General features: G+C 40.9%; 1 protein-coding gene across 1 annotated transcript; it reads right to left on the bottom strand.

Annotated features, from left to right (window-relative positions):
* Positions 1-287: 287 nt before the first annotated feature.
* On the bottom strand, positions 288-27,407 carry cspg4ba (chondroitin sulfate proteoglycan 4ba). The gene is made up of 10 exons (XM_076731730.1): positions 27,245-27,407; positions 23,284-23,447; positions 16,382-19,954; positions 15,291-15,758; positions 14,354-14,530; positions 9,543-9,741; positions 8,515-8,646; positions 5,382-5,554; positions 4,777-4,960; positions 288-4,398 (listed from the first exon to the last, which is right to left on the bottom strand). The coding sequence occupies exons 1-10, from the start codon at positions 27,330-27,332 to the stop codon at positions 2,339-2,341; spliced, it is 7,218 nt and encodes a 2,405-aa protein (XP_076587845.1). The 5' UTR covers positions 27,333-27,407; the 3' UTR covers positions 288-2,338.
* Between the last annotated feature and the right edge of the window lie 314 nt (positions 27,408-27,721).

Genomic DNA, 27,721 nt, shown 5'->3' with positions numbered 1-27,721 from the left:
TGGTCCTCTGGTGCAATGTATCTTTTGTTGCAATGAATAAAGTACCATTATGAGGGGGGCAACAGGCTGCGAGTACAGTTTAAATTATAGTGATCGAGAAAACTGCCAGAAACTCATTTAAGTGGAAGGTATAAGGGATAATTTGGACACTAATAAATGTGTTAAGAAGAGAAATGGGCAGATAATAAGTCAAAAATACTACACAGGTTATACATGCACAGACAGTGTGTGATTGTGTTACTGTATGATGGCTGAAAACAAATTCTTGGACACAATTTAAGGTGGTTTATTAAAAATATGGTATAAATAAATATGACACTTCAGGTTACATCATTCAGATGAGACTGGAATACACTGGATGGACATTTCTCTTCAGTACAAAATGATTTCATAACATATACGTTTACAGTAGTTTTCTATAACAGCAATTTCTCATCTCCCATAGCTTTCAAGAACATGTCAGAACAGTACCTTTAATTTACAGTAGATACATCATTACAGTGAGAAACAACCGGTGCCTACCAACAACTATAAAGTAGATCATGTCAAGAATCTGATGACAGAAGTCAAAGTGTTAAATAATCAATATAAATATCAGCACTCATTTCAGTCAAAGTCAATTCTCAGTTGTAATTTGTCTGAGAAAGACATGTCAGTATTTTTAAAGTTGAACATGTGCTAGAAAAAGCTTCTCAAATAAACACGAGACAACCAGGAGGTCGTTCTCAGTCGGCTAGCCGGTTAGCTGCTCGGTCTCCTTAAACATAGGTGGGCCACCGATCTATTCAACTCTGAAGGAATTTGTGATTAGACTACAGAACATACTTACTATTTGAATTTTAATTACTAAGGTGAAGGCAGGTAGAAAATATATTGCGGATTTGTGTAATCTTTAAGATCAGTGCCTTAATTTTTAATGATGAAAATCTATAAATACTGTGCATCGTAAAATAAAAATAACAAGAAAAACAGTGTTAAACATTTTAACCAGTGTATTTTGATCAGTGTGATTAAAAACTAAAAGTTTTAATAGTTGTACAAAATCAGACATTTCAATGTCCCATTTCAATATGCAGCCACACAAGGACGCATTTATGATTGTCAATAAATTGTCAGTTTTATAACGCTCAGTCCTCTAATGTTTAACAAAGACCTTGACAATACATGCAACCCTCATTAATGGAGAAGGAAAATGACTGTTAACAAAATACCTGAGTTTACAAAAAGTTGCTACTCTACAATATATAATACATAACAATATAAAATCTGCACAATCAAGTGAAATGATTAGAGAAGACATCTTTATACCATTGTCAGTCTGAGTAATTCACAGTTTCAAGCTGTTATCGGCATCATCTTCCACTCTGATGATCATAACTCATAATGGAAGACTTCAACGTGCATGAGGATCAGATGACAAAGTGAGTGATTAAACATACATTAGGCACCAAACATAGGTTATAATTCACCACAATGATGACTGCTTTGTAAATGCTCAAGTGAACACAGTCTGTCCCACCAAATCAATATACAGCAGTGGTTGGTGCTGGATTGTGAACCAGTGTTTCAATGGATTGTGCAACTCCAAATCCAGCGCTGGTCTGATGCTGATTAAAGTACTGCAAAGGACTTTGGCTGTAGTGGTTTTCTTTTTTATCAATCCTTAAAGCTGCAAGAATCATTTTTTGGCCACTAGGGGACAGAAGAACTGAAAAATAAGTTAACACACAGCCTTGGTGTAAAGTACTATGCATTATGACCTTATAAAATTATTATTCCTTAAGTTAGAAAGCAAATCCTTAGCCTACTTACAAATCCAGCAGACACAGAGCAACATTATCATCCAACTGGAGCTGTGTTTCTGGCAATATGGTGACTTTTTAACCCCCACCAACTCTTGACAAAAAATCTTGGCCTTTAGCTTTCTAAATGTTTGACTTCTTTAGCTAGTTGCTAACTTTGTTTGGTTGCCGTTAGGTGACTGCTGCCTGCTGCTGGAAACAGGGCTTATTAGCCTAAGAGTGCTGAAACTGAACCATACAGCAGTATACAATCAAAAAGAAAACAGCGAGCTAAAAGGGGCAAATAAGCTCCATAATACTGCACAGTTGGGTGATAATTCTGTGTTTGTCTCAATGAGTGAAATCTTAAACATGACACTGGAATTTGATTCAGTTTTAATATAAATATATGGATTAATGCAGCTTTAAGCTAATAACCTGCAACAGGTAGTAAATCCGTTGCAGTCTCATTCATGTACACAAACTTATATGAATCTGGAATCAAACCTGTAACAGTATTCTCCAACACGAATAAGTACAGGTTGGTTTGTGGCAGATCATACCCAGTACTGATTCTTCTGCAGGGTGGGAGTGGCAGTTTGAATAATTTGGCAAGACGAAGCAGGGGAACCATTACTCCACGAACTTACGAGCATGTTTGAATCAATTGTGTTATAAGCTGAGCCCTGATTTGGTGTCAATAACCGGTCAAGAACAGGACTACCTGGGCAGGTGTGGTTTAATGGAGTGACAGTGACCGTGGGAACTGTAGTGCTCCTCTGGGTTTGACCCTGGTAGGACTGACTGCTTGGAAGACCGGTGGAAGCTGGCTCCTTTGGTGCAGGAGTACTCTGCTTCCTTTGCCTGTGGTGTCGAAGAAAGACTACTAGGACAACAAAGATGATTACAAGCAGCAGCAGGGCCAGCAGTGGTAAGATAACTAAAAGTGGATTGGAGGTTTTTTGCGGGTAGGACTCAACACGAACGGGTGTGTTCCTAAAGGGAAAATCCTCTGTTCCACGTGTTGGTTTGCCGAGAGTTGTACTGAAAATGCTAGTTCTGTTGGAGTTTCCCCAGCGGTTGCGTCCCTTGAACTTTTGCTGGTTTTTGCTTGGTTGCTGGGTGGAGAAGAAAGCTGTAGACAGGACTGGTGAAGCTGTTCCATTCCTGGAAGTCTGGTTTGGTGTCTGAGGAACAGATGATGTAGTTGGGACAGGGCTCTTTGTGGTTGGAAAAAGTGCAGGATCATATGGCACAACTGTAAAGTGGAACTCCCCTTTAGCAGGTTGAATGCTATCAGCTTTCAGTACAAACACCAGTGAGTCATTTAGCTCTTGAACTCCAGTCATGTTAGCATTCAGCTCCAAGCCCATCTTCTCCTGCACAACCTCCTGAAAGGTGAAGGACTGAACTGGTCCAGCTTTCCTGGACGTTTTAGATTTTGTCCGAACTACCTTCCCATACTTAGGTTGGGAGATAATTTCAAATACAGGGTCACTACCACTAATATTAGCCAATTCATAAGCATTAAGAAAGCTAGTGTTGAGTGTGACAGCAATCCCACTGGGAATCCTCTGACCTTTGCCAACCTGGATCAAAGGTGTGACAATTATGTTCAGCACTTGGGCAGTCAAGTTCGCCTCTGAAGTGAAGGCAGTGAACTCAAAGCTGTCTTCTGCAGAGGAAAGAGAGGTCATGTTGTAGGACAACTTTCCAGACTGTAGATCCTCCTGTTCGAACTGTGTAACCTCTTGATTGTCCTTCAGAAGTTTTCCAAAATTTGGAGGCCTTGTAATCTGGTAGTGAATGGTGATGTTTTTCCCATTGGACTCAGCAGTAAGGTTGTGCTGGGTCAGTGATACTGAAGTCTTGCCTTGCTCCAGTGTCAATCCAGTGTAGTTGACAAGAGAAATAATAATTTCTGTCACCTCTAGGTTAAAGAGTTTATATATTGGTTTGTGATGGCCATCTGTGACACTAAAGTAGAACACCCCCGAGCCAGAGCTTCCATCATGGATGAAATAGACGCTGCCGTTATTTATTTGGGCTTGGCTGAAGGCAACTATAGACTCATTCAATCTTCCTTCAAGAGCAAGGTAACCATTGTTTGGTTTACTAATCACAGAGAACTTAATATCATCAGGAAGATTATCTAAGTCTTCAACTTTGAGATTTTCAGGCCTGAGAGCTACTGTGTCTCCTTGTACCACCCTCAGACTTGGTGCTTTGGTTTTTAGCAAAGGTGGCTGATCATTTAAAGGTCTGACTGTAATGTTAAAATGCTCTTCAACAACATCATTGTCATCTTGAGGACGCTGTGCTGTTTTGCCCTTAGGATTTAGCCATGCACTGAATACAAAAGAATCATGAGTTGTCTCGGAGTTGTCGTGCTTGTAGGTGATACCGTATTTGTTAATGATGAACTGGGAGAAGTTAGGTTTCTCCTTGGTGAGGTTTCTCTCACCCACCACTATGACACCATGCTGAGGCAAAGATGTCACCTGGAACCAGACCTCATGGGAGCTCCGCTGAGGTGTCGGCAGCTTGGACATCAGGTTAGAAGCATCCAGCTTGGATTCATCGATGATGACACTTTCCCCTTCTGTTACTTCAGCGCCTAGCACCAACAAATATTATGTTAATCACCACGGACAATATTGTTGAACTTTATTTAAGTAATAACACAAACAAGAGCACTATCAGTGGTTTTTAGCTAGGGATGCTTTGGTCCAGGCTGCAGTATCTCAACAACTGGTTGGATTGCCACAGAAATAAGACATCTGTGGTCCCCAGAGGACACAGGTGAAGTCAGAAAAAGCTCATAGCATGAGAGTATGATGAAGATAGTGGCCCTGTGATTTATTACTGTGTTTGTTACTGTTTGGCTGACCATGTTCCTGTGGAGCCAATATCATAGATAATAATATATATAATAATATATAACAGCTGACATTAGCATTTAGCTCAAAGCACCACTGCACAGCCTTGTCCATACCTGTGTTTGCAAGCAGAACTGTGTTGTGTTCAGGCCCAGTATTCTCATAAGAAATGTCGATTTTGAAGGTCTGGCTGTCCAGAGAAGTAGGCGGCGATGTCACAGAGAAGGTCATAGTGTCCATGGCTTCCCAGCCCACTGATTCGATGGGGGTTTGAATGTACACAACCTCTTTCCTGTCCACCTGAGAAACAAAAACAGCACAGATCCTGCAACTGATGGTTCTATCAACTGTATGAACAGTTCAGTGGCCTCAATAATTCTTCACCAGTTAAAGTATATATAAGATTTTATCATTAATTTAAATCTGCTTTGCTCAGCAGTACAAGTACACACAGCATCACAGCTTTAACTGTGTCCTGATTACAATCCTTCAGAAATAATTGATTACATAAAAGCCTAACATGTCCCATTTAGCTAAAAAAGCTCAAAGTCAATTTCCTGAATGAGGATGGAGAATATCAATTATTCATACTATGGAAATATGGCAACTTTCCACATGAATGTTGATCTTAAACTGTTTCACATTCCTTCTATTGAATTTAAAAATATTTGTGTGTAAAATGAGAGAAATGTGTTGATAAGACCTTCAGCTGTTCACTCACCATGTCTTGAGTGAAACTGGAGATGTCCACTGTTGAATTATCAGGCTGCCTCATCACCAGACGCCCCAGTTTAGGATGCCGAATCACACTGAATGTAATGGTGCGGTTTGACGCGTTGCTGATGTCATTGGTCACTACTTGTAAATACTTATTTGTGATTGGTGTAGAAGTGCCTGGGGAAAGAATATGAAATTGAATGAAGAAAATTACTGATAAAGAAAGAAGATTTGTTTTTCTTGTCTGATATTCAGTTTAGCTGTGACTACACTGTTAAAACTCTTGCGGCTGCATCAAATGTAAAAAAGCAAGTTTTCCCCTCTGAAAGCATTTCACATCTTTCTGACTCCAAATTATACAAAACAAGCTCTGGAACAGACAGATGAGAGTCCTTTGATGTGTCACATTAAAGCTGCACTGCAGACATCACAGACTTTTACAGCACTGTCCAACTGCAGTGCGGGGTGTTACATAAAATTCACACAAGAAATTAAAAGTGGAGCAGCTCCTTGCAGGCGCAGAAATCTTCCGCTTGGGGAAAATGCAAAGAGAAACATCTCCTGTGCATGATGATGGGAACTGACGACTGAGAGCTTCTTTTCTCCGAAGATGAATTACATAGATTTCCATAGCACTGGTGCCACTGTGGGGACTGTGAGGATCCTAAAAAAAGACTGCTGATAAATGATGGAAGGCAATGATGGAGGGAGAGGGGGGTCGAAGTACAGTGAACTTCATTTATCACTTGTCGTGAGCACTCTAACCATCCATGTCTGTCTCTCATGGGAAATTTCCCTTTTAGAGGAAGAGTGAGGGACTGTCTTTGTTGTTGTTTTACAATGAAAACCTATCTTGCTCTAAATCTGTAAAGACGGGTTTTTTCTATATTGTCAGATATTTGTGCAGCAATTTGATTTGGTCATATGTCGACATGTAAAATGTAGAAATGCTCACAGTTGCTCAGAGTTTAATCTCGGCTTGTGAGATGAGAAGAATGTGCAAAACATTGTGTAAAATATACATAAACATCACACCACAAATATTCACTGGGATAATGAATTCATAAACTTGATGATGAAAAGGAGTTATAAGAATACACCAACATGGACCTGAGAGAATCATATTAGAAAATCATTGAGGTGCCACTACAGTATACTCCTTCAGAAGTGCTTGTCAGATGGTTGAGCTGCTTTAGAAAGCCCCTCTCATCACACCTTTAGTGACGTTGGATGGAATCTAACCATTTCTATTGCTTTCTAAATCCGGCAATCCCATATTTCACCCACTTCAGGCCACAATTGGCCAGTGGTGCAGAAGTGAGAAAGCTGGCTGGTTTTGAGCTTCTCTCTCTCTACATCTCTTTTTTGAGGCTTTTTTTTAGCTTAAGGGGCGGCAGGGAATGCCTGGTAACACTTTAACCCTGCTTTTCGCTTCTCGGGCTATAAACAGACTGTCCTGCCTTAATGGTGAAGATTGTTATGGCTGTATGCTGCCTGAAACGAAATACTACACTACATTTAACACTCTCCTACAAAAGTGCTATGATTAAACATCAGTCGAGAATAAGATCTCTCTGCAGTGAGGCTAAGTAAATAAATAAATACAACATTATCTATCATAAAGTATCTCTAAACTCTAAGGATTACAAAGATTTACATTTTGTTGTATACCACTGTTACAGTGGAAACACTTTTGCTCTCTGACATGGTCAGACAACATGTTTACGAGCATAATGATACTATTGTATTCCCACTGCGGCCATGTATGTAACAGTAACAATACACTGCATGCAGTAACTCACTTTGCATATTCAGGAAGAGCTTGAGAGAAGTCTTTTTAGAAGTACATTTCCTCTTACAAAGAATCATTTTAGCAAGTTGCGTGTGGTATTTGCAGTATTTGCTTACTGTCAGGGTGTGTTCAGGTAAATGCTGCTTTCTTAGTGAGGCATATGCAACCATTTAGAGAGGAGTCTTTGCACAGTTTTACAGAGAGCACCCAGACTGTTGAGGACTTTGCAAGGAGGAAGAAAAACATAAATCTCACCTCCACAGTGTGAAAGTGTTTCATGTCACCCCTCACCCCATCAAAACCCTTCATTGTCAGTTAAAGCTCCCATCCCGCCCACCCCCATCCCCATCCCCCTTCCTCTGCCTCGCCTGGCACAAAGCACAAACAGGGCTGCCTCAGACAGACAGTGGCACAGCTTTTCAAGTACCCACTCACCCTGTGGCTGGGAAGCTCAGCAGAGCATGCCAGTTGGCAATTTGCTGCCCTCACAATATCCTCTCCAGCTAACTCACAAACCAGACCACTGGAAATCTCAGAAAACCTTGAAACGCGTTTGCAGACACAGACGACACCCAGTCAGCCTATTTTTAGCTCCTGGGTATTAAAAGTAGCATTCTGTGCATCAAAATATTAAGCAATGACAGCAGCCGATTCACCCGTCTGGTATTTAGGTGGATGGCTTGGCTGTTGGAAAGGTGCTGAATTATTTAACTACAGGGATTGTGAGTGGAGACTGTAGTCAGGCTGTACATACAGCCAGGATTAGTTTTACAAAATACAGCAAATCAGAGGGCAAGATGTCACGCACACACTTAAAACCTTCAACTGAGACCTTACAAAAGAGACAAAAATAAGGAAATAATCTGTTTGCTTATGGATATTAATAGTACAACTGAGAGTGAGGATGACACAGAGACAAATATAAATTTTTCAGTTCATTTTTCAGAGACAGCTGCATGCGTTCATTCTGACACAAAAGCTTATAAGAGAGAAATGACGCTTTCAAAGTTCTTGTGATCTCATATTGTGAGAACAGAAATGAAACCTTTGTCACCTTAGTCATCTGTGCCACAGCGTATCATTGTTGTCCAAAAAAGTTCATTTTGAATCAATGCTGCTGTAAATACTCACTACAGCACCAGCCGTGTATTAATTAAAACTCCAGCGCTAACAAGATTTAGGGATATTGTTTTTAAAAATCAAACAATGTGTTTGTGACCCGTTTTCAAGTTTTACATCTTAAAGGAGTAACACAGAGTAAAGAAGAGGAAAAATGTTAAGGGACGGACGACAACGTTGTTGGTTTTTCTGACAACAATGAAAACATAGAATAATGCTGATTTACCTGGAAACACCTTGAGTGGACGGTTTGTCTCTAAACTGAGGACTAAAGCTCTGGCAGTGATGCTGAAGATCTGCCTGGGAGTGAAGTTCACACCATCGTTGACTTGGAAGTTGAATCCTCCAGACATGGCACCTGGAAATGCAATGAAATCAAAGACTGAATGAATGGTTCCACCTGTCAAGACGCCTCTGAGGCAAATTGTTAGATTCAGTTTGCTGCAGTGAATAAAGAGACTGAAACTGCATCCCAGTTTAGTGAGCACATGTTTTCACTGTGGAGAAAATTTATAATAAACAAACACATAAAGCTGCATCTGGTTTGTGCAAAATACACATGAAGAAGTACCAGATCAGCATTCCTGAGTGAAAGAAACGAGCAGTGCAAGGTTAAACATTTTCAATAAGTTAATACTCAGTCAAAATCAATTGTCTCTGTGTGTGTACGTGTGTGTGTGTGTAAAAAAGAAAGAGGCATTCATCCACAAACAGGGTGGGGTGGGTCCCTTGCACACTATTATTACAACTTCTCCTGGTGGTACAAGCACAGGCAAAGAAAAAAGAAGATAGAAATCAGAACAGTCAGCAGAAACCTGATCTGAGACTGACGCTGTCAACAGACCTTTCCCACCGTTTCACATCAGAGCATGATCAAGCATTATCACCTCCACCCTGGCTTTCAGTCAAGTCCGTCTGTATCAGTGTTGGAAGTAATTTAACGCTAATGAAGCTAATGAGAAGCTTTTCCTAATGATGACTGTGATTCCCTGTGAGTTGACAAGTAGGAAACAAATCAAACCAACAGCATCTTCTAGTGGACGTAAAAGAAACTACAACAACAAGTTATCCTGAACCTGGAAACACAAACACGGACCTCATTTAGAGGCAGAGCTTTGCAGCTTTTGCATCTATTTACACTAATCACTAATTATTTTACCAACAGTATTTTTATGTAGTTTTATTTTTGTTTTTTTGTACTTTTATTAATTAGTCTCTTCTGGCGTCTCCAGTGTTTGTAAAAAATGATTTTACCTTTGTGAACAAATAGCAGCTGTCCCTGGTCTATGTGTGCCTGGGTGAAGTTGAGCACTGCCTTCATGGGGGCACTCTTCAGAGCCAGGTGTCCGTTGCTGGGTGGGGTCACCATGAAGTGGAGCTCCTCTGGGGGTGAGTCCAGGTCCTGTGCTCTCAGATCCTCCGGCCTGATCTCTGTCACTGAGGACACCCAAACCTAAACACAAGATGGACATGGACACAACGGGTGCCACCTGTGATCTACATGGAAAGACAGACCTCCAGGAACATGGGAACGGACATGCTTTGTTTGACATAGTATAGTTTGACATTTAATTTGATAGATGGAATGAAATACTGTCACATTTTGTTATACAATGGAGCAAAAGACTAAACATTACAGCTAATTTCCATTTGTGGACGCAAATGTTAAAAACCCACAATTCAGCTGCTGTGGAAAGAAATATCAAACCAAACTGTTTGTAGGCTTGAGCTGGATTATGTCACATACCTGTTTGTAACACCTACTCTCTGCACAGATACAACATGAATGAAAAAGAAGTGAGAGACACAAAAGCTGGAGCAGAAACAGCTGATGCGTCCTTGTCATTCATCATCACATATAATAATAAGCTGTGTCTGTGAGTCCAACTCCAAGGCTGTGTCTCATTTTTCTCTCTTTCTTTACTCCGTCGTACAGTTTATGGTCTGACGAAGCAGAACTGCTACAATAACAATCCCTCGCTGAGGCACCTCAAGACAGCAAGACAGTAACAACCTATGGAAAAATGTCCCTGTGAGCATCACTCAAGTCACATTCAACAACATAATTCAAGAGAAGGACATCTCAGGACTAAATATAGCCATGCAGACTGTAAACACCGTTGGATGTACTGCACAGTTCAGGTCCTGCTTCCATGCAAATTCAAAAGCCTTGAGCTAACACGAAGGAACAGAGGAACTCATTGACACATAGAAAACAAAACTGTTGAACCGTGCAGGCACTTAACAACAAAGGATGAGCCTCCATAGTTCAGGCCAGAGCAACTAATGTGTAATACGGCACCGTGGAATTACAAGATGTGTGACTGACAGTGAATTACTGCAAGGATGCGACAAAAATCACCTTTTTCACAGCAGACACTTAGACTCGGGTAGAGTAAGTCATGACAGTGAGTCAGCTTGTACAATGTAAAGACTCTGAAACTGAAACAGCTAAATGGAATTTAGAACATGTGGAACATTTGGAGTTGTGTTTCTGGCCTCCTCCACATTCACTCTCGTTTAGCTCCATGTTGGTCTCCATTAACTCCTGAGAGAAATATCTGGTTCTTTAATTGCTTCATGCTCTATTATGTTCATCAGCCAGTCGCTAACTTTGCCTGTCTGGCGGTGCTGGCAAATGGTGGGTATTCAGAGGAAAACAGCTGCCTGCTGCCGCTGGGAACAACAACGAGGAGAGTAATGAGAGTGAACCAAAACAGTAAAGCCAAATAATTAGATGAAAGGCACTGAAGAGCTCTGTGGGGCTGAAGAGATTGAAGAGTTGTAATAATTATCTGCAGATCTGTCACTATGAGGGGCCACTTTGCCATTACATGTAGTAATGTGAATTTTTAAACAAAAATAGTGTTTATAGCAGGTTTAAGATCATAATAAATGTTCATATTGGTCTCACGGTCTGGAGTGTACGAACTACAGCAAGTCCTTTTTTAAAGTTTTTTTTTTCTTAACAAATGAGTGCAAATTTCCTGTTAGAACCACAAGATAAGTAGCATTTTGCAGAGAGGGTGTGATCACAGTAACATCTCAGTCTTCACACAATCACTAACGAACATTTCCAAGGGAGAGTTCCTTCTGCTGCTCTGTTGAAAGTTGGTTAATGTGAGAAATGTCAGTGATCGCAGGCAGAGGAGGAGTCAGTGCAACACTTTATCACAAAGCTGCTGCAGGGGTGTGCAGCCTATCACAAACATCATATGATAAGTGAGAGGGAATCTGAGGGTGTATTTTACCATTTAAAACTGCTAAATAAGGCCTGGATCAGACTACATGAGTCTAGCCCGATTTTGTCGTGGCTGACCAATTACCAGCAATCGTGAAAGACAATCGGGTGTCTATGCCATGTAGTGTGACGTGCGAAATGACCTGTCGTGCAGCGTCTACCCAGTAGATGTACAAATAATGAGCAAATGGGCTGAAATTTACAACATCACTTGCATTTGCTTTTAATGTTACAGCACATCCACAGACGTTTTCTCTTTCTTTCTTTTTTTTTCCTGGTACACAAGCTGGCAGCATCACACACGAAGCTTCTGTCAGTTTGATTGACAGTTGCTTCACCCCCCCCTCCCTGATGACATCTGAACTCATGCGTGATTGTGAAATAAGATGTGCTGTGATTGGTCGAGGTCATACGTGTAGTCTTGCCAGTCACCCGACCAAGACATGTCAAGAGTTTACGGCACTGTGATCATTAGATCTGACTCGGTGACACAGTGAAAGACAAAAAATCGTGTCGTCTGATCCCGGCACAACACTGGGGTCTAAATGGATCATGTTCCCCTAAAATGACCAAATGAAAGGCTGAGGTGTAACTGGCGGTGAGCTGGCCCCTCGCTTGGCTGTGAGTGTTATTTGTTGGGGTACATTTCCAATTAGTACCTGTGAAGCATATCCACCCATCACATGAGACACCATGCGCATCACATCAGTGCCACACATGTGAATGTGTGTCCACCTAGCAGGAAATGATTACACTTCCACTAATCCCCCATTTAACAGGAAGTCACAGCAGGATCAGCCTGGTGAGTCTGATGAACACCATCAGTGTGACTCAAAGCAAAGACACATGAGATCAGTTTGCACAAACAGGCCCCGCGGGGACGAGATCAATCCCTCAAACATGACGGGGTGTCCAGCATTCATCAGGCTGCAGCTTTAGTGACGGAGATAAGAGTCAAGTTTAAATAAAACAAACTTACATCTTTGATCCACTTTTATTGAATTCCCATGAGTCTTGACGGTCAAACCTTTTTCTGGTGTTTTAATAAATGTGTGGTTTTTATCTCATTTGCACAAAATACACTGACAACTTGGTATATTTTTAAGAAAATGAAAGGTTTATATTTCAAGACAGATTTGTCCATTTCACTGTGGATTTTATCCTCCTGCACTGATATCTAGTGTCTTATTTAACATGTAAGGATAATCCCTGTGGCTCAGTTCAGAAACAAAAATTTGACGAGTCCTTTTTAAATATTCATTCAGAAGACATCAAAGGTGTTTCTAAATGAACTATCCAATAAATTATATGAGGAAATACATAACTCTGTGATTGTAAGAAGACCTGTACATTTCTCAAAATCTTCCACAGTACAAGTTTGAGAGCCAACATGAAGTGCAGTGGCAGAGAGCCACCTTGTGGACACTGACACTCCAGTTCTGTACCACCTAACACCCGATTAAAAATGATGACGCGAAATGATCACATTTAGATCATCAACACGAGCAGACCAGTTTGTCAGTGACTATCTCAAAAAAAACAAAAAAAAAACAAAACACAAATAGCTCCCTTTGAAAAATACCCAGAGTTTCTGATTTGAACAACTTTTACTAAGCTGGTTTACTTCAGTGCAGTAAATTTTAGAAGTTGCTCTTCTCTGAGTCTGACAAGATCCCAGAGGAATGTCAGGCATTTGGGACGAAGCTGCACAGACAATAGAGACCTACACTTCAGCCTCTCTTTCCAGCTGGACCTCTCCCAACTCTAGCCACTAAAGCAAAGTCAGCACTGCTCAGCACACACGCACACACACAGTCAAACATTTAAAATGTATGTGAGTAGAAGTGCTGTTAACACTTTATATTAAGGTGCAGATATTCACCATTAACTAGTTGCTTATTAGCATGCATACTAGCAGCATATTGGCTCTTTGTTATTCATTATAAAGCACCTTATTCTACAACTACTAAGCCAGTAACAAAGTGCTTCCCTCAGTAGTCTTTTTATTACCGCTTATTTATAGTAAGTAGGGAAGTTGTTGTACATGAATTATGATCTTAACACTAACCCAGAATAACCCTATGTCCCTAACCTTCAGAATAAGACATTAATAAATGCTTTATAATGACTAATAAAGTGGCAAAATGCTACTAATATGGATGCTAAGAAACTTGTTAATGGTGAATATGTGTATCTTAAAATAAAGTGATACCGAAGCGCCTTTAACAGACTGGTAGTAAATAACCAGCAGGGTTGCTTTGGATAAGCAGAGATGTGAGGTAGATGAAACTGGACTGAACTGAAGCCATGTGGTCACACTGCTTGCTATTTCAAGGCCATGCCATCATGTCACTCAACACTTGCTGTGAAATGGAACTAAATTAAAGTGACATATTTTCAGCGGCAAGACCTTCTGTCCATGTAACGCCTGGGGTTTATTTTCCATTTGATTTAAACTCTTTTGTATTCATAAGAAGCCTTTGAACTCATTTCCAGTCAACCCAAACCATGCAAAATAGCAGCTCCCTCTTCAAATCACTCAAGCAGCATTGCTTGAAACCGACCCACCAAAAAGAAGTGCTAATACAGGAAGAATCTGTTCTCCAAAATCTCCACCTCCAAATGTATGTCAGTTTCAGTTCTGTGCTGCCAGTCCCCCTAGACCCTCCTCCACATAGCAAACATAGTTTCCCTCATCCAGCCAGCCATGGCAACTTGCAACACTGCCCACATGAAAATTGTCTGACAGTAAGCTATGGTGCCAGACCTACTAGTAAAAAAAAAAAGTCCAGAGTTTAAATATAGAGCAGCCGTGCAGACTCACCCTGAGGACCCTGTTGGCTGTAATAACAGGAGGCTCATCGTTGACAGCTGTAACCTGGATGTACACCGTCTGGGCTGCACTCTGCTTCCTCAGGCCTGTGTCATTGGCCACCACAGTGAAGTTGTCAGCTGAGGTTTCGCTGCTGTCATGGACATAGTAAATGAAGTCGTGTTCCACCTGATTAAACAACATGGAAATTATTAGGGAGAACCTGAGATCAAACTTCAACAATGTTAAAACAATGCTCATTCAAAACACAGAGGTAAAAAACACTATAATGGTTTGTGACAGTTCACTATGATCTCCTTTTCCATGTCACAGCATGCATACAGGGAGAAAAACTACAAACATTACTGCTTTGTGAAGTTTTTGAAAATTAATTAGGAGCACAAACAAGACATAAGCAAATAGCAGGAGGTAGCATGAAATGAAAAGGGGGTCAAGCCTGGCTAATTTTACTATAACCTTCCTTTAATTTTGCAATTTAATTAAGGGTGAATTTTAGGTTACAAGCGTTGTACACATGCCTGTAGATTAAGGTCTAATTTGAAACTAGTCATTGTGTAACGCAGCAGAAAAATACAGAGGACACGAGCTCTGTGGCCTCAGTGTTTCTTTCAGGCCTGGAAATAATCACTGCAATAACAATCAATCAAATCATTTATCCATCAATCCATCAATTGACCAGTCTAAGCGTATTACTCTAAATATTGCTGAACAGCAATTTAATTATGAAGGCATTTTAGGTTACAAGCATTGTCAAAATGGATCAAATTCTCTCATCTAAATCATTACATGGCTGTGACATGACACGACTGATATGACCTCTGTGTCTTCATTGTTAGTATAACGCATTAAAAATATTACTGCCGCACGACATCAAATTATTTACCCATCGTTGCAACTGCCACTCTGACTGTCTGTAAGAATATCTCACCTGCCTCCTGGTGAAAGAGGTTATGGGCACACCGGGGTGTCGGGAGTGCTCAATGTGACCATACTGTGGGGATTTGGTCAAACTATACAGGAAGTTGATTCCAGAAAAGTGTTGGTTGGTGACTTTAAGCAAATCCTGGGTCAGTGCTTTGGAAGCGCCCTCATTCAGCGTGATATTGGAGACCTGAAGTGGGATGAGGCGTGGGATGATGTCAACGGACATCCTAATGTTGTTGACATCAGTGACCCCGTTGGTGACATCGAGGATGAAAGTGTCGTTGACTTTGCCGGGCTCTACCTGCATGTACTGCATGTTCCCACTGTTAATGTCCTCTTGGGTAAATGTCTTGACAGGGGACTGTTTGGTTCCGATGTAGCGCTCCTTGACAAAACGCCGGAGAAAGCCATGAGACGGGGCTACCTTGACTTTGAATACAATCTCAGATGGCAGGTTGTCCTCGTGAGTGACCTGCAACAATCAGAAAACATATTCAGTGGTTAAATTTGAAATGTTCCATGTGTCACTAAAGTTTAGTTTTCCTTTTGCTCTCAATGTAACAAGGCATCATTGTAAAATGTAAAAGCAAACACTGGTCAGCATTCAGTTTCTACCCTTTTAGCAGCTTTAAAACCCAGAGCAGTAAAAACTGGCCTTTCACTGTAACATCAGTGTGATATTGTCCTTTTATTATAGTTTAGATAATCTGCTAAATGTGCTGTTCCAAGTACGCCACAAGATGCACATATTTTTAAGAATCAATACCCATGTATAGAGGCTTTTATATTTATATATTTACATATTGTGCTCAGGTTCCACAAGTAGGTATATTATTGTTATTAATGTTCTAATTATAATTCTTATCAGTTGTATTGTCTGTAAAGAAGAGGTTCAGTGACAACCGGTCAAATGATAAGTAAAAAATTGACATTGCAATGACATTGTAAATATAAATAAAACATTAGATCTTGCAACATGAATTAAAAAGGACAGCATTGGCCTTCTAAATAGCCATCATATTATTTGAACCCATATACAAGTTGCATGAACATTGATGAAATGCTCAATCAATGTGTGTCTTCTGAAAGACTCACCTCTAGTTTTGTTTCATCGATTTTCGCCGGTTTTCCCTCTTCCACCAGTAAGGTGTTGTGATGCTGCACAATGGGTGGCCTCTGATGACTCTCCAGGTAAACCTTGACATTGATCCTCACGGCAAGTCGAAGACCTTTAGCTTTCACTGTTAGGTTGAAACAGTCTGCCAGATGTTTGCTGTCATTGTGCCGATAGGTAATCAGCCCATGTTTTAAGTTGGACTGTGTGAATGACTCCACCTTTGTTTCATTGTGATAAAGTCCTCCATACTTGGGGGCCTCATCCAGCTGGAAGATGACCTCTTGGTCATCTCTAATGTCCAAATTTGATGTGACACTAAAATTACTGGTGGAAAAGGTTACTGACTGGCCCTTCTGAACCAGTAGGCCAGTGTTGTTGCCAACCTTCAAGAAAGGGTCATGTGCACTGATGTCTAAAAGGCTTGATATGAAATGCTTTCCATCTGAGACAAAGAGCACAAACCTGCCAGTGCTCACACCTTTGTGAATGAACAACACTCGCTTTTCTTCCAAATCCTTCTGTCGGAACTGGAACAACCGATGAGTAGTGTCATTAACAAGGACTAGGTCTCCCATCGGGATTCCACGTCGAGTGTAAATCAACTGGCCATCATCAAAATCAGAGTCTGCATCATGATAACGCAAATCCTCTATAGTGAGTAACCTCTGTCCATCTCTTACCACATGGAAAACTTTATCAATAACACGTACCGGCTTTTGGTCATTGATTAGCTGAATAGATATGTTGAACATTCCTTCTTTGGTACCAATATCTTCTTTTGCAATGGAAGATTTGAATCCTTGGCTGGTGGAGGCTATGAAAGCGAACTCATCTTGAGTTGTTTCACTGTCGTCATGGATGTACATTATCCGTTCCTCTAATATATCCTGATTACTAAAGGTTAAGATGTTGTTGTAGCTAGCGTTGGAATTTGACTGACTAATACGGGCCAGTTTTCCATGTTTGGGGCTGCTTATTACTGTGTAGTACATATCCTTTGTACTCAAAGTCTCTGCAAACAGCTCATCTTTCGTGATAAGTTTACTTTCTCCTTCCAGAAGTGAAAGTCCATCATTTTTCATAAATACGCTGTTGACATCAGCCTTAATGGAAAACTGGAAATCATAGTTTTGTGACTGAGCATGTTTGGAAACCAGCTGAAATTTGAACCTGTCATTTGTATCTTCATAAGGCCTGTCGACTAGCTCATAATGTACTTTTAGATCTGTTACGTCTCTCTGGCTAAAGGTTGAGTTTTTCCTCAAAATTGTGGTGTCGAGCAGGAGTTTCCCTTTCTTTGGTATGGTGAGAACTCGAAAATAAAGGTCATCCTCTGAGAGGGCCACACCTTCAGTTGTGGCAAAAAGATATTCTGAATTCAGTGTCACTTTTCTAACTTTATCCATGTCTATAATGGCATTCCTCACCAGGTGGTACTTCACCCACTTTACAGTGATTGGGAAGAGTATTTCAGTGGTTGCCCTTCCAGCCACAGTAATTTTGCTCTTAAAGTAATCAGTGGCACTGGATGTCTGGATTTCTTGAAAAGTGCTAACATACCTCAGGCGCTCTTTTTCTAGAAGCCGTTGGGAAAACGAATCAGTATGCCTCCATTCACCGCTTGAGTGAAGTCTCTGCAGTTCACCATACTGAGGGGGCTCAATGATATCATACCGGATGTCTACAACTTGTTTCACAGCATTGGTTTGCACAGCCAGCTGCTTTGAACCAATTATAGCTGACTCTCCTTGAATAATCTCAAGGCCTGTGTTGTTGGCAATCTTATACTCCAGTGCAACAGCCATGACTCGTAGAACCACAGTGTTGCTGACCTTTTCCCCATCGCTAACTCTAAGAACTATCCTTGAGTTTCGAACTCCTGTGTGAACATAGCACACCCTCAGTTCCTCCAAGTCTAAATATGAGAATGAGGTCACTGCCTTGCCAGGGTTGTTTTCTATTTCCAAATACCCTGCATCAGCATTAAGGTTCCCAAGCACAGAAAAAACAAGGTTGGTGTAGTTGCTGTCAATGTCAGTGGCCTTCAGAACATCTGTGGTGAGGCGTTTTTTTGAGTTCTCCAACAGGACAAAAAGATTTCCTTCAGGAAGACTTAATTCAGGTGCATCATTGGTGGGTGTCACAGTAATGTTGTAGCGGTACAATTTGTTACCATTCAGATAATCAGGAACTTGCTTTCTACTGCTGGAATAAATTGAAAACATGAAGAAGTCATTCGGTTCCTCAGAGCCTCCATGGATATACATCACTCGGCCATGCCAAAGGTCCAACATACTGAAGGTGTTCTCCTCTTGATCCTGATCAACATCAAGCCTTATCTGACCACGAATTGGTTGCTCCCGAATTCGGAACATGATCTGAGACTGTCGAATGCCAAGCTTCTTGAAGTCTAAAAGTACCTTGATGTGTTTTGCCTCCAGAGATGCTCGACCACCTTCCTGGACCACAAGGTTTTTGAGTTGTACAAAATTTGAGCCATACCTTCTGTCCAAGCCAATTGCAAGGGTGGACATGTGAAGTGACGGTGTTGGCGTCACCAAGTGAAAGAGGGATCTCGGAGCACTTGTTGGACTCACAGTAGTTGATGGCTCTGGTTCTTTCTCTGGCTCACAACCAACTGAGATGTCTTTGGTGACTACAGCATTGGAGAGACCCATCTTCACTCTACTGACTTCAATGTTCTTCAAACATCCTTTAAAGGAACCTCCTCTGACACGCTTTCCAGAAACAGACACGAGTCCCACTTTTCTGACTTCTGCTCTAGTGCTGTCATCAATACCTCCAACAAAAAGATAACCTTTAAGCTGAAGCCCCTTTGAACGAGAGTTAATGCTGCTTTTAACCATCTCTCCATCAACAGTTAGCTCAAGGCTTTTGGAACTGAAATGCAGCTTGATAGAATGCCATTTCCTGTCATTGATGAACATGAGGGAGCGAAGTTCAGTTTTGGTCCCACCTTTGCCAACAATGGCTACTGGCAAACCTTCCTGAATCTCCACAGACACAAACCCCCCCTCTCTAGCTGAACTGTACAGAATAATTCCCTCTTTGGCTGAGGTGTGCACAACACACTCAAATACCGCATCCTGCTGGGTGTTCCAGGTTGGAAGAGAAATGTAAGCCCTGGAGCTGAAGAAGCTGATAGGGTCATCTTCTGTCGCAAAGAATTGGGGACTACAGCCTAAAGACACCTCATAGACATTCTTGAATCCAGTATATGGTCTTAGTGATGACAGCAAGTCATGTTCGTTGAAGACCACCTCGTCCATGCAGCCTCGGAAGCCGATCAGGTCTCTGGGGAGGTAAGGTCTATCCAGGCCTCCAGAGCCACCAACATAGAGACCATCTAAAATGTGGAGATTGTAATGGGAGCCTGGCATCTTTGCTTTAGTGTGGGAGTTCTTGTCTACGGTCAGAGTGACGTTGTGCTGCACATGGCGGACCTCCAGAGAGTGCCAGGCCTGGTCGTTGAGCTGGGTGCCTCTATCTGATTGTAACACTTGCTCCCCAGATCCAAGGTCCAGTTTCAGCTAAGACAAGAAACAAAACCACTAGATTACAAAATATGCTATATTACAGGAATATAGGGTACATGCACTGGTCTAAGCAATTCAATTTAAATTCAGATTTATTAGTTCAGAATAGATCTTTTTTATGACATCCTGCATTAAATTTGATTGCTGTTAATGTTAGCCACGTTAACAGCGTGCCTTTAGGACTGGCAGTGTTGGTCTGTTGGTCCACCACAATGAAATACTTCAAGAACGGTTGGACAGACTATCAGGAAAGTTTGGTGCAGATATCCATGGTCCCCAGAGGATGAAGCCTACTGACTTTGGTAGTGGTCCCCTGATTTTTTTCTCTAGCATAACCATGAGTTTCTTTCTTTAATTTAGGGCTGCAACTAATAATTATTTTCATTAGCGATGAATCTGCTTATTAATTTCACGATTAATCGATTCATCATTTAGTCTATAAAATATCTTCTTTTGTCCAACAGTCCAAAATCCAACGACTCTTCATTTACTTTTATAAATGGCAAAGAAGAGCATGAAAACCTTGTGTTTAAAAAAGCGGAACCTGCAAACATTTTTGACTGAAATATAATGGAAATGATTGATTGAATAAGTTGTCAGTTAATGTTCTTTCGACTGACTAATCACTTAATCAACTCATTGTTCCAGCTCTAGTTTAATTTCAATTTTTAAGTGAAATTTCTCATCAACTATTGCATGGATTGTCGTTGCCCACTGATTTTGGCGATCCATTAACTTTCACCTTGCACCCTGAGCAGATCAAAGCTTTTACTATCTCTGTGAAATATCACTACATTTAGTGGCTGGTCAGGTAAGAAATTTGTGTATAGACTTTGTTGCTTCTTAGAGGATGAATCCTGATGGCACTGGTGATCCCTTGACTTTTCCTCCATTACCATGAGGCTAATGTTTGTGGTTTTGAGTAAAATGTGTCAACAACTATTGGATGAAGTGCCATTACATTTGGTAGACGTTATGTCCCCCTCAGGATGAATTGTATTAACTTAAGTGATTCCTTCACTTTTCATCTAACACCATTATCAGGTCACGTTAAAGTCAGATGGAGAACACTGTACATATTATACCGACTAACATTGTAGTGCAGCCTAAATTCCTCTACTATAGCTGTGCACTCAAGATAATATCGTTTTACTTACATATAAAATATTTATATGGCTTTAGAAAAATAATAGTAAATTCTCAAACATTTTGATTGTATCTGGTGAAATAATTGTTTCTATAACCTACAACATTATGACTTATAAGTCTTAAAGGATGAACTGTAGACACTGTGACACCTGGAAAGGGAAACACGGGATGTAGACTGCTTTTATTCAGTGATGTCACATGATGTTATAACAGTGAGCTTTGTCTGTGATTTAAAGCAGGAAGAGAACTATTATCTCTTTGCCTTCAGCTACGTCCTCAGAGCATCATGTCACCATCTCAAACTAATGCTGCATTTAGATGACGTGCTTGTCAAGGCTTGCTGCTGAGTCCCTGCTATTCATGCACAGGTTTTCAGGGAGCAAACGCTCACGACTGACTCACACTGAATGAGACCCCGAGCCCAGAGATAACTTTTGCAAGTGAACAAAAAAATTATTTGGTGACCTGTGCCAGTTTAAAGAATGGGGACAGGCGATTCATTCCTCTTGCTCACTGAAGTACGACAATGCAACACAGCCGACAGCGTGATTCATTCCCGGTAGCACAAGTCAAACATGAAGAGAGGCTTAGTCACTAGGATTTCCAGGGTTTGAAGCACAAAAGCTATAATGCATATCTCAGGACTTCCTGTTTTTCTTATGAATGTGTCTGCATATGAAAAAGTCTTTCTACAGTGCATCTGTCCATTCTGTAGGCTGATTTAGCTTGGCAGAGCTGCCTACTGGATGCTTTAGAGTAGTCTTTAGAGCAGTTTTGAAGGGGCACATGTATTTCACCCTTAAATCCTCCCAGCAAGCCTTGTGTTGTGAGCTAAAAATAGTGCACCCGTCTCGGGACACAAACCCATCCTAAATCTCTGAAGTATGAGGTGTGTATTGCATGTTATGCTTATTTCTATTTCATTTGAAGTCAGACAAATATTATGGCAATGTTTCTCTTTTTCACTGCTGACAGTTTCACAGTTTGAATTTTTAATTAAAGAGGACATCTCATTTTTTATGGCCTAGTAATTTAAGATTATTCTACGGTGGAATTCAGTGCCTTTGAATATGGATATACACCCTATACATCTAGGAATACTCTTTATTAAATACTTCCAGCCAATAAATTGTTGCACATTTCAATTTTACGAACTTTTCAAAAAATAAATATAATGCATAAGTTAAATATGAGCTCTCTGAAATAAACTAAGTTTTGCTTTTCAACTGAACAAGCTTTGACGACTGATCTTTAGCGGTAACTCTTGTGACGGAATTGAGCAAAAGTCACTACAGTCACAGAGCAGACACATCTATGGCTGCCCAGCGGGACAGTGTTACAGGAAGTGACAGCATTAGGAACAAAAGGACTGCACAGAGTAAAGAATGGTCTCTTCTAATTATAGCATAACATTAAATAGAGAGCATTGCACTTCATGTTAGGGTTGAAATGACGTGTCAATTAATCAATTAGTTGTTCAACATTAATAATTTAAGTCATTTTTTGTTGCTTTCTTCATTGAAAATGGTCAGGTTTTAGACTGTTGGTCAGACAAAACATCTGAAGATGTCACTTTGTACTCTGAGAAATTGTAATGGACATTTTTTCACACTTCATGGAATAATCTGTTAATAACACAAATCTAAATGTACATTACATTGCATTACAGAGTGATTACCGTTCCAGAAGCTAAGTGCAAACAAGCGGTACACTGACTAGCTTTTGATAATCCAAGAAAATTATGAAATTGTTGGACAGAGGCAGTAGAGGCAGATGTGTGTTGCACTGTGATCAAGTCACTAATCATCTGGCTAACATGTACATTACAGTAACACACGGATCCTTCACTCAAATACAATAAAAACACAGATCAGCTGCTTTCATAATCTCCTAGTTTCTAGAGTGACAAGTGACTGGTATGGAGTTAACACTCAGCTCACACCACACAGGCTTGTCTGGTTGTGTTACTGTGCTCAGAGACTGACACTGTTAACTGAGATGGAGCAATAGCTTTCGGTGATCTTTGTGCGTCTGTCACGTCTTTTCATACGCGTGCATGTGGTCAAGCACAAAGCTCTGTGTGTACTGTATGCCTGCACATACATATATGCATGTGTGTGCTCATGTATGCTTGAGCACATATGCTCATATGCTGGGGCCACGGATGTACCCACCTGCAGGCGACCAGCATGGAGCTCTAGTAGGAAGTAGCTGGTCTGGCCAGCGGCGAGAAACAGCAGGCCATTGGTGCTGGAGGTTCGGAAGCGAATGCGCAGTGTGTTATGGTCGGACGACTCTGTTGCCTTGAGCTGTACAAAACCATCACCATAGAAGGAGGCTGGATAAAGAGAGATTGGAGATACATTTCAAATTGGGAACAAGAGGGAGAACATATATGTGTTGAAATGTGGTGTTCACTGTCTTTTACAGGCTGTTGAATCAATGCTTGACACGCATTCAAAAAGAGCTGAGTATGAAGGAGAAGGAGAACAGAAAGTACAGTAACAGCGAATACAGCAAGCACAAAGCAAGTCAAGTCAAGCATTGTGGTCTTAATATAGCCAACATGTGACATTTAGAGATAAAAGCCAGGCTAATTATCATCCTGGTTGTTCTTTACAAGTCGAGCAGAGTGTGTGTACGTGGGAAGCACGTGCACGCATGCACACACACTGCGCGTATATTATACCTCACCTGATTTAAAAGAATGTTTTTAAGGCTCTGCTGAGCATTGCCTTCCTGGTGGGCCAGTTGTGGCCATACTTTATGTGCTCAACCATGAAGATTTACATGCATTCAAGTGCAAGTGAGAGTATAATTATGACGCATTAAAGCTTTACCTGTAGAATAATAACCACTTTGAGGATTAACCAAAGCCACAGCCTGCGCATTGCACCAAAATTGCAGTTTTATGTCTCCGCCCGTTTGTATCTTTAGGAGAAAGCTGTTCACGGACTGTCCGAAACCGCAGGAATGACATAAATGAATTTTAAAGGTATTTGACTTTAATGCCACAACAGCTGTGTACAAACTGAGACAGTGGATGTGGAGGTGGCTTGGAGGGAGTCAGACATGTTTGGGCCTGCCCTGCCCTGACAGGAACCTTCAACCTGAACATGAAAGCCTCTGACGTCCCCACGTTGTCTATGGCCCCATGTTCCAGGAAGAGCCTGGCGGACGGACCCAGCTGTTTCTTCTACCTCACCTCCCAGCCATCTCGCATCACCCTGTAATCTGGGCTAACGCGCTCTGAAGCTTTCTCATCTAAGCCTCCATGCCCGGGCACCACCAGTTCAGCTTTTAATGAGCTCCAGAGTCCCACGCATAGTCAAAGGTTAATAAACATCTTCGCCTCGGTGAAGAAACATGTCCGCTGCACGTTTGATTAATTTGTAGTTCAGACCGAGAGCAGGAAACAGAGTGCTGCTAATGGGCCAGAGTGACTGGGGACATCGTTTTTACTCCTAAAAGGTTAAATGCACTAATGGGTAGTTTGCTTGGCCAAATCCAATTGGTATGGACTGTGCAGTATAAATTAAGACAATTAAACCAGTAAGGCGTGTAAATTAAGCCTTCAGCCATATCGACAAATTACAGTCGTCAATCAACAGGAGCTGACTACACAGAGACGAAAAACAATATAAATCAACCTCAGTGTGCATCAAATGTAACTCACATTCCGGTAACACAGAAAAATCCTCGTCTTGCAGGCTTTCTCCAAGTATCTAGCTAATTTAAATTATTCATGAAGAGCCAATCAGTCTTTGCTTTGTGAGTGAAAAACAGATTTTTTTTTTAAATATAGCTGATGCACAAAGTGAGATCTCAGTAAAAAAAAAAAAAAAAAAAAAAAAAGAGACAATAGAAAAGAAAATTATGCTAATTCTGCATCATTGAGATGGCGCTCTAAGAAAATCTGTCTTTGTCTTCCTGACAGAAATATCATTTCAACACTGAACGGTAAAACACCAAATCTCAACTGGGCACATGAAGATCTTTGCTTCTAAGATGATTTACTGTACATACGACGACGATTTTACAAACAAATGTAGTATTTTGTTATCCTAAAGGTATACTATGTAGATAAATGCTGATCTGTGTGTGCAGTACTGATTACTGCACACACAGAAACAATTCTAAGGCCTGTGTGTGTGTGTGTGTGTGTGTGTGTGTGTGTGTGTGTGTTCATATAAAATACTTTTAAATTGCAGTGTTGTTGTTGTTGTTGTTTAAATAGAATTAACTAATAAATTAATCACAGTTAACTGCGTGTGTGCTCAGTTTGTTTAATAGAGTCGGGCCGGTCAGTCAGGTGTGCCTTTAACAACCGTTAAATCCAGCTGGGAATAAACAAGTTGATTGGCCCACAAAGGCACACAGCATCCAGCATTACTTCTCCTCACTCTGACCATGAGTCAGACTGACTGAGTTTATTTCTCATTTACACATCATGCTCATTCATCTGACTCGCTCTGTGTACATTACAGGGATGGAGCATTTCCAAAAACTGGCCAAGAGGAATGAAATGACATTTTTCCCTTAAATTCACAAGGATGGACATGCATGCTCAATTGTATTTTAGCATTGTCACAATGAGATCTTATAATTGAAGGTCATGTCGGGTTAAAACAAAGGGGTCTTCCCCTCAGCTCACTTCTTTGTGGGGAACTATATTCTTGGAAAGCTGTGAAAAAGATGCCAATAAGGTAAGTAGCTTAAGTTGTTTCAGCTTTTTTGTCTGTGCTGAAACACAGATATGGTGGGGTTGTAAATGAAAGAGCACAGCAGACTGCCAGAAAACAATGCAAACACATGAACACACCCGTGTACACCTGACCGTGTGCATTAAGAAGCAGAAACAGGAGGTGTTCGGAGGTTGTTCTGTAATCTTCATGTCTGCAGGGGCACTTTTCTGTGCATCAGGGACGTTTTTTGTGAGATTTCACAGCAACAAAGCTAGTGACCTTTCAGCCAACACCCGCTTACAGTTAATTTGAGGGGTAAGACCAGTGCTTGTCACTGCCTGTGTGCTCGGTTTACACAACAAAATCAGAGATGCAACTTGACTGAAGTGCCTCTTTGGGTTTTTGTCGACTGTCACGCCACTTTGTTGCTGATGCACTGTCAAAGCCTGGGACGTGGATGTTTTAGCAAAGGCTTGTTTCAAAGTGCTACGGGACCACAGAATATGTGCACGATTTGAAATGCACTGGAGTAGAAACAAATGTCTATACTGTAATTATTTTGAAGGATATGGCGAGTGTGAGTCATGGAGTGCTGATTATTCCCAGGGGCAAAGCCTGGATGAACGCTGAATAAGATGACACATGCCCAGGATCAAATCAACCAGAGAGGCTAATGCATGCACACATGGATGTAAATGATGTACATCTGAAGCTATGTCACTGAAAAAAAAATACATTTTCCACCTTAGATCTCTCAACACAACGACGACTGTCCATTTCTATGATTTCATTTGAGCGTTATTGTCACAGTCAGATAGTTCTTCCAGTGCAGTGGGCATCACAGTCCCATTTCTGCTGCTGCCTCTGATAAAAAGCATATCCTGTGAGTGCACCATGCGTGCACTGAGCATCCAAACTCTAATGCCAGTCATTTAGAGGAGATAAACACTGATGTTATTAGCCTCATTAATTTGAAAAATCCATGCAGAATCATTAAAAGATATTATTATATATATCATTTGTTGATGGACACGCCTGTGCTCATTCACAATTGGCTCATTCTTTTACAATGAGGTGAACATTTTAATACCTTTAAACCACTACAGCAACACAACAGCACGGACAGAAAACACACACAACAATCCTCCGTAAAGTGACAATATGCCTGCTTTTGAAGGCACATTATGATGTTACAGACATGAAGGAAAGGTGAAAAGAAGAGAAAAAAAGGGAAATGATAATGTTTATGATCACTGAAATGGTAGTTAACTTGCAAGTACCCATCAGGGTGGAACTATTTCCACAGTAAACTACACACACGGTAAAAAACTCGTTACAGAAAACCAAGTGAAGGGTACGCTGACGGTAATAAGCACCTCGTCACTGAAAGCACCATGATATAAGTTTATCTCTGTTTTGTTTTCATTGAAAAAAAAAGTTGGATTGTTACCTCCGGACGCCAGCTCGAACAGGAGCGACCACCAAAGCAGACCGCGGAGCCACAACTTCCTCGGGGTGTTTTTCGCAAAAGAGTCCATCTTTCTTCTCCCGGTGAAAACACTAATGTTAGCGCGCTGCGCTGTTACATATTTACAGACTGTTTTCACTGTTTTCACTTCTTCACGCTTCGGTGCCGTCAAACACGACGGCTACAGCGAAGAAAGAGTGTGTGTGCGGAGCCACGGAGCAGACCCTGAACACAACTGAGGCTCCGATGTAGGTCCGTATGAACTCCGCCTCACGCGCGCGTGTGCATGTCAATCTCAGTTTTCAAAATAAAAGACACAAGAAGAAGAAGAAGAAGAAGCAGAAGAAGAAGAAGAAGAAGAAGAAGAAGAAGAAGAAGAAGAAGAAGAACTACATTTTGCTACATTTTCAAGATTTATTTTGTTTTGTTTGCCATGAAATGTTTTAGATTTTTTATTTA

The sequence above is a fragment of the Chaetodon auriga genome, chromosome 5 (assembly GCF_051107435.1).
Source record: "Chaetodon auriga isolate fChaAug3 chromosome 5, fChaAug3.hap1, whole genome shotgun sequence".
Lineage (NCBI taxonomy): Eukaryota > Metazoa > Chordata > Actinopteri > Chaetodontiformes > Chaetodontidae > Chaetodon > Chaetodon auriga.
The sequence above is the reverse complement of the archived record's forward strand: the minus strand, read 5'-3'. Positions and strand labels throughout refer to the sequence as shown.